The sequence below is a fragment of the Argopecten irradians genome, chromosome 5, assembly GCF_041381155.1.
Source record: "Argopecten irradians isolate NY chromosome 5, Ai_NY, whole genome shotgun sequence".
Taxonomy (NCBI): domain Eukaryota; kingdom Metazoa; phylum Mollusca; class Bivalvia; order Pectinida; family Pectinidae; genus Argopecten; species Argopecten irradians.
Window position 1 is genome coordinate 8,396,654 of NC_091138.1, and position 10,988 is coordinate 8,407,641.

Sequence of the window (10,988 nt, forward strand, 5' to 3'; positions counted from 1 at the left end):
TTTTTTTAACTTAAGTAGAAAAGTTTTTTTTTAACTTAAGCTGAGAAGGTTTTTTTTAACTTAAGTAGAAAAGTTTTTTAACTTAAGTAGAAAAGTTTTTTAACTTAAGCTGAAAAGTTTATTTAACTTAAGCTGAAAAGTTTTTTTTACTTAAGCTGAAAAGATTATTTAATATACACCAGGTTTTTTTAACGAAAAATTATTTATAAGACATTATTCAAATCCAGCACCTTTATTTTCTTACTAGCAAGATGGATATCTTGAAAAATAATGGAAGGCGCCATATTTACAATGTCTTCTAGGCAGAAAACATTTCTTGTTGTGGTTACCTTGAAGTAGTTGATTTGATACCGTTCAAATATTAATCTGAATTGCAGATGGTACGTCGTCGGCCATTTTGTTTTATGCAATATGGCTGTTCAAGCTTGTCGGGAACGTACAAATGGACTAGCCTAACCCATTATATATAGAAGGGGATGGCAGGTGGAATATTGGAAATACGATATACTTATCTACAACCGGATTTGTTTTAGCTGAAGTTGAATAAGGTTTATTTGCATTATCACTTTTTTCAGCTTAAGTCAAAAAGATTTCAACTTAAGTCAAAAAGATTTTTTGACTTAAGTGAAAAAAAAGTGATAATGCAAAAAAAAAAATTTAACTTAAGTTGAAATCTTTTTAGCTTAAGCTAAAATCTTTTTAACTTAAGCTAAATAACTTTTTAACTTAAGCTATTATGTATTAAATATCAAAACGGCTTGCCATAGATATAGACCTAGTGAGTAGTGACCATAATGACAGACCTGTACGTGTGCCTTGAGTTTACAGTATACACAAGTCATTTATGTAGGTACAGTACTAGTGTATATACCGAACATGTACGTATACTACCTGTATCCCCATGTACAGTATATATATATATATATAAATAAAAAAGAACAATGTCCATGTGATGGTTTCCATATACATAAAAAAACACAACTAACTGTTTTATAGTTGTGTTTTTTATATATATATATATATATATGTGGCAGACATTTGTACCAATTACATTGGGTATATCCGACATATCAACTATACTATACATCTATGTACATGTAATAATGATATAATTATAGATCAATATAATAATTGATATGTACACATATGTACTATGTAGTTATAAATCCTTGATATGCACGTGTATATGATAAAAGTATTGTATTTTATACATGTGTATGTGTAAACACCTTACAGATCTATTATAAACATGTCTCTTGACAACATCAATTATACAATGTATATGACACTCTGCATTATTTTAATGTACATCACTTTAAATTTTTAGTTAATGTTCTTCAAATAAATGTAAACAACTTTTGCTTTATTTCAATATAGATTTCACATGTTTATATATAGAGATTGCCCAAACTGACAATGCAGTGAATAAATCAAAATTTAATAAATCGGTCAAAATATATTTCAAATATTATGATGTAATTTCACATGTGTAGAAACATGATTATGTTTCAACAGAAATTAAGGATTTGATTTAAATATCACAAAAATGACAGTACATTCAAATTAGACTCATCAACATGGTCGATTTGACCAATCGTCCCAATGGCACAGGGGGGAACATACTGGGGGGGACATGCAACTACTAAAGTCTATATACACTTTTATTAAACTGTCTAGGGTTCAGCGTTGCTTTATTCATGTTTTTACATTTGAACTGTCATTTAAAGAAACAATTCCAATACATGTAACTGCAAATCCACAGTCAACAACTTTTTGTCCTATAACAGGAGTGACATCGATATCAGAGTCAGATAGAATACAGGTGTAACACTCCGGGAGTGACAATGTGAGCAATCATTTACTAAGTAATTTTTAATGAACTTTATGCTTCAAGGTTAAATAAACAATAAGGCAATATGTTGTGTAATGATAATAGGAATTGTAAGTATGTTTGTTTTTGCGATAAGAGAGATAAATTATCTTGTAACAGAGTGACTTTGACTCAGATATAGATGTAACCGACAGGAGTGACAAATACAAACAATGTTTCAACATAATTTTTGCTGTAGAAATGTTCATGAAATTCAAATGTATGCTTTAAGGTAATGTGTGATGCAATAATAATAGAAATCCTCAATTACTTGTAGTAAGTCTATTTAATTTGCAATAAGAGAGGAATCTATAGTAACAGTAAGTGACTTAGACTTTCTGTTGGTAATTAGTTATATAGCAAAATACAAATGTAAGATTAAAAAATGCATAAGTAAGATATCACAAGTCTGCTGAATTTTAACGCATATGTTTAAAGTTGTATGGTCTATCACTTTCGCTTTTTTTGTCCTAGTGAAAACTGTTTAAGTGTTATACATATTTTTCTCCGTCTGTTTGAGTTTTAAACTTTCTAATTTTACCACTTTTTATAAAGTTGCAGCACTAGAGGTATTCTTTATTATAAAAGTAAAAAATCTTTTTAACGTGTACACGTGAAAAATAGGCTCGAAAGATCCCGAATTATTCCGAACTCTTTCGAACATCCTCACGACAATCTCGAAGTAACACGAGAGTTGTGAAACCAAGAGAAAATTTGTTTATAAACAAAACATGTGGTCTACCTCAGCAGACTGGATCTACAAAGAAAATAATGCTCCGCATTACAATATTTGATACACACAATATTTTACGGCAATGTGTCATGTTGATGTTTCAAATACCCATTCTATGGACATATACCAGCATGATTTGCTCATCTTAGCCAGAAGGAAAACGTAAACAAACACATGTGCGCTTACGCTAGTTACCTGGCTCACCACGTGCAGGTCGTGTCGAACTTCAGTCACGTGATACGCTTCGGAATCCGACAAAATCCGAAGTCACTGAACATGGCGGTGACAATCGGATCACCTCGTCATTTTCTCCGAATGTTCGAAGAAGTGGGCGAGGTGTTCCGATTGATGGCGGTGATTGAAGGCGCTTTATTCAAAACCAGGAATATTTGATCCATTTATGCTTTTGGGGAGCTAAATCATCAAGTTAAATGTCAATGTTCAAATATCAAATGTTTAAGTGACATATCGTTGCAGTGAAATTAGTAGCAATACAACTTTAAGTGAAATTGGTGATTTTTGATAACACAGTGACTAAAACCTGTTAATTATTTAAAATGACACTTTCCATCTGTTATAAAAATGTCCATCTTCTTACAATTTTATATATTGTCACTCCTGTACGTTATACACATCTCTAAAAATACAATTTCAAGAAAAACTAGCTTATAAAATGGAGAAAATTTAATTGATTCATACAGTAATTTAAAGTCTTCTATCTTTGTTATTACGTGAAATTTAATGTAAATGGTATGGACCCGCAATGGTATTCCTCCATAAAAATTTCTTATAACACTCTGTTTTAAGTTATGTAAATGTATCAAATTATTCAAAGGTAGTTTATGACCTTTAAGTACATATAATATGACTTGATCATCTGCAATGTTATTTCATTTTTGGCATAAACCTTGTCAGGGTCACACATTTCCATTTGTATTTATGTCTGACTGTCTGTATAGTGGCCAATCAGTCTGTCCAGATGTCTGTAGCTGTCAGTCTGTCTGTATAGTGTATATGTATGTCCAGATGTTGGTTTCTTGGCAATACCTTTAGAATGGTTTAGAATGGATTGATCAATTTTGTTGAAACTTTGTACAATGGTGGCTTACGTATGTTGTAACACAGCTTTGATGCTGAGGATAAAAAGTCAACTACAAAGGTCATTGTTACTAAAAAATAGTTTGTTTTGGCAAATGTTGGGTTTCCAGACGATACCTGTAAGGTCACTGTTACTAAAACTAGGCTAACAAAGGTCAATATACGGGTCATTCTCATAAATGTTCTAAATCCAACATAAAGAAAACTGAAAAACTTACCTCCATAAATATAGATAACTTTGGTTCAGAAACTTAAAGAATGATCATTGTAGATATCAATAATAATATTGGTAATTACTGATAAGCTCCCAATTAGTTACTATGACAACCAAAAGATCACATGTCAAGGTCAAATGTCATGTCAAATGTCCATGGTGTTACCATACTTAAATACTATGATACCCTTTTTTAAAATATATTAAAGGGGCAATTCAGTCTAACAGTAGTTTGCACATATTTCGGAAGCAAACCAGTTCTTACTGTAGTATGCCAGAAAAGTCCAATGTAGTGAAATGTATGTGAAATGTTCAAACTCGCGTACTATCCGCCATTACACATAGTGGTTGGATGTCTTGTATGCCGAACCCTGGCCCTTACTTGCTAGTGAAGTAAAGAAATTTTTGTCTAGAACTACTCAAATCATTCTTTCAGTAGTATGTTTACCTTATCAGATGCATGTTCTTGTCTAAAAATAATTTTCATCAACTCCTCAGTGGTTATGTATTGCATTTGTTTAACGTGTGTGACTTTAGCTCGGATATGGGTACACCATACATGTTGTAGCTGCCTAAAAATATTGATCAACAATTTGGAATTTCAACAGTATCAATTTAAATACTTAACAATGTCGTGAAATTTGTCAATATTTCTTGTTATATGTTTCATAAGGAATGTAGAACGAATTGATATGCATATTGTTCTGTATTAGGCCAACACATTATATGTTTAATGTATATACACCCGACCAACCCTTAAAACAATTTTATGACACAGACCAAAAACAAAAAGTTGCTCTCATGATCCACCTATAAATTTCACAATCGAGTGAGCCTTAACTTGAAAACTTAAGTGTTGGTGTGCTATAGTTTGGAAAAAACAATAAAAGAATAATAGAAAAAAAATAAATTGGTTCTAATTGAATAATCCGACTTGTTTTGGGATTTTTAGGTCACCTGAAACGAAGTCTCAAGTGACCTATTCTAATCGCCTTTTGTCCCTCATCGTCCGTCGTATGGCGATAAACAATTTACTTTTTCAACTAGTACTTCTTCTCCAAAACTACTGAACTAAATTTGTTGAAATTTTGCAGAAACTTTCCATAGCCAAAGGTAAAATAAAATTGTGAATTATATGGTCCCAGCCCCCCCCCCCCCAGGGGCCTGAGGGGTGGGGCCAAAAGGGGTCAAATAGGCTAAAACTTCAAAAATCTTCTTCTGAAATTCCAGAAATGGTAGAATCAAATACTCATTTTAGATTGAAATATCTTATGGTCCTTTACAAAAATTGTGAATTATATGACCCTGGGGTCTCATGTTCCCCCCTGGGGAGGGGGTCAAGTTTACTATAGTTTATATAAGGAAAACAAATTTATGAACATTATTTACTTTGTTTCCATAGGAAATTAGTCAAACTGGGTTAGAATTATTAGCCTGAGATAGCATTTTAACGTCTTATCAATATTGGTCCTAGCTGACCTTTAGGGGCCAGAGGGCGGGGTGAAAAGGGGTCAAAATGGCTAAAATTTCAAAAATCTTCTGAATTCACAGATTTGATGGAACCAAATAATTTTCATAGATTAAAAAGTCAAATTTATAAAATCTCTGACTGACTTCAAGGGCCTGATGGGCCAATATATAGTGTTTATATATCTTTGTTTCATTCTGTATCCGAACTCAGGTGACCGTTAAGGCCCATGGGCCTCTTGTTATAGTTTGATTTATGCATCATAACTCTGGTGACAATTAAGGCCTATTTTATTACTGTAAACATCCTTATTTTAGCGGTAGTTTTATTTTAGCAGTTTTTGCGCTGTCTTTGAAACGCTAATTCATGTACAGCCCGAAATTGTGTAAAATAATATTTCTGGTATTGAACCATCGAATTGCGTTGTTCATATCTGCGCTAAAAAGTACAGTTTTCCACATTTGGGATAAAATTTGACTGCACTAAAATAATCATGTTTACCGTATTTGTTTTATAATGTAACAAAATGTTATAATTGTGCAATTTATAATTTTTCCTAATTGATATTTTACAGATTGACACAAATGCAGTGAAGTTCATGAGTGAAGAAACATTGACGCAATTTATTCTTGCAGCAGGAGACAGGGCCTACTTAAGAAGTATTTGCCAACAAGGGGAGAAATCAGGAAAGAGAGAGGAATTGCTTAATCGTCTAAAACGCAAAATGTCATTACGGAAAGACGAGGAAACAAATAAGTCTGGTGATGAAGAAAGTGCAAAAAGAAAACTGTCCAAACACTTGTGTGGAAACAAGCATGCCCAGAAAAAACCCAGAAAAATTGAATTAGGATGGATACACAATGGAAAACAAGTAAGAACAGTAAATGGAGGTGGAAAAAGAACAATAGAAATTGACAGGAATGCAAAAAAGGAAGACATCTTGTCTCATGCCAAGTCACTATTTTTTCCGAATGGAAATTCCAAGAAAGGAAGCGTGAGCAATTTTACTTGTGACTTGCTGGATTTTGTACAGGATACGTTACCACATGATATCACTGTTGCGGTTTTGTACGACAAAATGAAAATGGGAATATTAAGGTTTTATCTGTCAACATCCGTTGAATGCACACCTGGAAACATCACAGCAACAACTACCACATGTACACCAACAGTAACAACATCTTCTCTTGAGGCTCAGTCAGATAAAACAGTCTCCAATGATGAAAGCAATCTAGATCTGTTTGATTATTTGGATTCAGTGTGTGCATCGGATTCACTTCACACATTTGATTCTTCAACAATGTCAACAACTTCCAGTGCCACAGATGGAGGGACTCGTACAGAAACCATTGCCTCATCATCTGCACCAGTTCTGGATGATGTCATATTCCCAATTTTTTCAAATCAACCGAGGCAATATGATGTCACCACACACATACCCACCACAAATGTAGTTCCAAATGATGAAATCATGCAATTCAATGATGTCCCAGACACTGAATTGTTGCCAAAGAAAACAATATTGAAAATACATAGAGTGAAAATACTTGAAGACATGTTGGCAGCATTTAAAGACCCTGACATTCTATCAATACCACTGCAGATGACATTTGTAAATGAAGCAGGTGTTGATAATAATGGTGTTTCGAGGGATGCATACACTGCATTTTGGACTGAATTTTTATCAAGATTCGCCGAAGGTGAGGAAGCAAGAGTTCCATCACTGAATCCACAATGGCAGGAAGAAGAATGGAAATCTGTTGGACGCATTCTTACAAAAGGTTACATTGAACATGGAGTGCTACCCCTTATGCTGGCCCCTGTCTTTATGCATGCCATGTTATTTGGTGAGGAAAGCGTTACATCAGAATCCTTGATGGACTCTTTTGCACTTTACCTGAGCAACACTGATAGAGATATTGTACATTCCGCAATGGCGGATCTGGATTCTCTGGATGATGATGATCGAGATGACCTTATTGATTTGCTGGACAGAATGGGAAGCAAGCGTGTTCCTGCGTCTGATGAAATACGTCATGCATTTGTTCAAATGGCGCACAAAGAACTAATTCAAAAGCCAAAATATGCTTTGGATAAGATGTCAGAAGTGGCTCGTCAAGCTCTCACTATTAGAAGTAAAGACACAGATTCATTGACAAAGATATATGACAACAGGAAACCAACAGTGAAGAAACTTCTGAAGATCATTAGTGCACAACCAAATTCTGCAGAGGAAACACAGGCACTAGGATACTTCAAACAATATGTAAAAGCGCAGAATGATAATCATTCTCTCAGTAGACTCTTGCGCTACCTCATAGGAAGTGATATTATGTGTGTTGAAAAATTAGAAATAATTTTCACGCCATTAGAGGGACTTGCAAGACGTCCGATTGCGCACACATGTGGACCTTCTCTAGAGCTACCATTCACATATCAAACCTATCCAGAACTTCGTTCAGAATTTGATAACATTCTTTCAGGTGGAAAGGAATCAATGGAAATGTCCATTGCTTGAACATTTCTAAAATCACTCAGTATGAGCTGGTGGTACTAGTCATCCAAGACCATATTGCCAAAGATTTAAAATGTTGTGTTTCATTTCGTGCAAGGGTTGCATTGTAATTGTTTGTGTTTTAGTTAGGTCTTTAAATAGTTGAGAATAAGGGATTTTCTAATATTAGTAGCTCAACTCCTAATTCTCACTCAAGACTTTACACAAGTGTTCTTTAGAAGTAAACAAAGCTGAATTTTCTCTTAATTATTTATTGGGTGTATATAGGATTGGATATCAAGCTGTAAAAATATATACGTGTATTGTACATTGAGATGAAAACTCCAAGGTCCAAGACTTTTACTGTCTACTAGTGTTAGAAATATTATACTTCTGATCTTGGACAAAGAGATGGTACTGCATGATTTCAATATGATAAAAGGACAGTTAATCTTTAAAATGACTTATTTTTAATTCATGAATGCAAAATAAATGCAGAAATATCCCTTAATGATAACAACTATTAATTTCTTAATTACCACACACTTAAACTGCAAGTCCTTATCCTTTGAAAGGGAAACACATGTAGCTATAGACATCAATGAAATGATGGATAACGGATTTTCTATAGAAATTAATTGTCAAAGAAAATATTAACTTCATTCTTGAACTTACATCCTAATAAGTCTTGGACATACATTTCCTATTTTTGGATGGAGACATGTAATAACTAGGGATGCCAATTTCAACATTTTTACTATTCAAATATGAAGTCAGTTTAATTTTCGAATATTTGCATATTTGTTTTATAGATACAGAAAACTTTATTACAACTTTAAACCCAAGAATTACACTTAAGTAATATTATGTTTTTATTTTCAAATATTGAGGAAATATAACAATGATTAAAGATGGATTTTAGAGTCCAAGAAAAGATGGACCCTTTGTTTTACTGCCAGTGTGCTAGTACATGTACATGCTACTTATAATTTACTTCTATTGGTGATTATATATATTATGTATGTCTGTATCCTTCAAATTAAGGAAAAGGTCATTTCTTTAATGGATATTTCCCCATTATTTTCTTACATTGCTTTCATGCTAAATTTTCCATGTACTTAATTTAGAATTTATTATATTATCATTGTGTTATTAGCTTTTCAATAATGTTACTGATAATTTTATCTTGCCTGTGCAAAGGACTAATGAGCTCAATTTTGTTTGCATCTTAATGATTCAATGACATAAATCTGTCCTCAAAATAAACATTGCATGCATTCAAAATATAAGTGAAAGATAATGCCTTTTCTGTTAACATCATTCTTATTTTCAATGATGAATTATTTGTTGGATGTTCATAGTGAGAGGTTGTGTAATAAACATTTATTGTCCTGGTGAGATGGGAGCCATGAAGATTTGTTTCCCAGAGATACATGAAACATGATCTATCATGGGGAAACTAATCTTCAAGTCTTCCCTCTCACCAGGGCAATAAATTTTATATTAATCCAAATCTCTTAACGGTTTATGTTTTAGTGACATATATATATAGACATATATACATGTAGTTACAACTGTAACCCAAAATATATATGTTGATTGACATACACATAAAAGTACATGGTATATTTTGATACATTATAGACTATTATAAATTGTTTTGTTTTGTTTAACCATGTTTAACTGCCTGTAGACTGGCATCAATTCGTTGTTTTTAGTTCAACATTTTTTAGTCATCCTGAACCTTCATGCTTCGTCCGCTGTTTGCCGTCCACCATTGGAAACTATTCTTATTTTAAACTTCTCCCTCAAATTTTACCATTGGGATTGAGCTGAAACTTACCTGAAATTACCAAGTGTTGTTGTTTTTCGAGTGGATCTGAAAACCAAGATCGTTGCTATGGCTGCCATCTTGAAAACACATTTTGAACTTCTTAAATTGTATGTTCTACCAGTGTGATTTAGCTGTAACTTACCTGAATTTCCAATACAACTGTTGCCAATGTTGACAGATGACCGTCAAGGCTCTTGTGCTTCTTGTTACATGAATATGTACAAATGATATGTATGTACTAATTGCTTTAAAGTTCCAGCATTTTGATAGAAAATGATATAGAAAAATGTGTTTGACGATGTAGGTCCGGTAATCACTGTGATTAGCGGCTCTCCCCTTTTCTGGAGAAGGAGATGAAGTTGTATGAGTGCCCACATGCCATGGATTTAACAATGTTTTACAACATGTGATGCCTCTGACATCAGCATTTTATCCTATATTGCACGAACTTATGAGTCATTTAGATGTAAATCACAACATAATAATGCGTCTCAAATAGATTTATGTGTTATTAGTACAGAAAGAGCTAAAATATGGCTGACATTTTTCGTCCACAACTTACATTTTGGTTCGCTAATAAGTGTATCTTTGTTGCAATTTTTAAGCGCCCTGAGCGCTAATTACGGCGAATACAGTTATTGCAATCTACAACATGTAAAATTATTTTCTTGCAATAAATAATGCACTTTAATTATATGTTTAGTTTTCATATTTTCTTTTACTGTCATGGTACGTAACAGTTGGCATTCATCAATCTATGAACTGCCATTTGCTGATTATGACGTCATTATCATTGTGACATCACAATTGTCATGCCAGCAATCACGGAAGATGGCTGTTCAAATGGTTGTTCCGACTTTTATGATTATTATAGATAATGAATTCTTGGGATTTCATTATAAAATTGTTGTCAAATGTAAATATAGGCATTGAACGTCTTTCAGTTGGCATTCATAGCTAATATGAATGCCAACTGAACAGAGGCAAATTCAACATGACTGCTTTATGGAATTTGCCTCCTCTCAGGTGGCATTCATATTGATTATGAATGTCAACTGAAATGCTATCTGAAAGAAGTTCAATACTTGAATTCATTCTTTGAAAGTAACTTTGTTGTGCAAAATGTAAAAATGACATAATTGAAATTATGTTTTGGTCCAGAAAAAAGGAAACAAATGGATCAAAAGAGTCTTTAAAACGTTAAACATTAAACATTTTGTACCCAAGAAAGTATATATTGATGGCCTAAAATTATATTACAACAAAAATCAAATACA

General features: G+C 33.1%; 1 protein-coding gene across 1 annotated transcript; it reads left to right on the forward strand.

The window, feature by feature from the left end:
• The first annotated feature begins 2,879 nt into the window (after positions 1–2,879).
• On the forward strand, positions 2,880–10,391 carry LOC138324249 (uncharacterized). Its single transcript, XM_069269327.1, has 2 exons — positions 2,880–2,957; positions 5,958–10,391. Exons 1-2 carry the CDS (start codon positions 2,880–2,882, stop codon positions 7,899–7,901), a joined length of 2,022 nt encoding a protein of 673 aa, XP_069125428.1. The 3' UTR covers positions 7,902–10,391.
• The last annotated feature ends 597 nt before the right edge of the window (positions 10,392–10,988 follow it).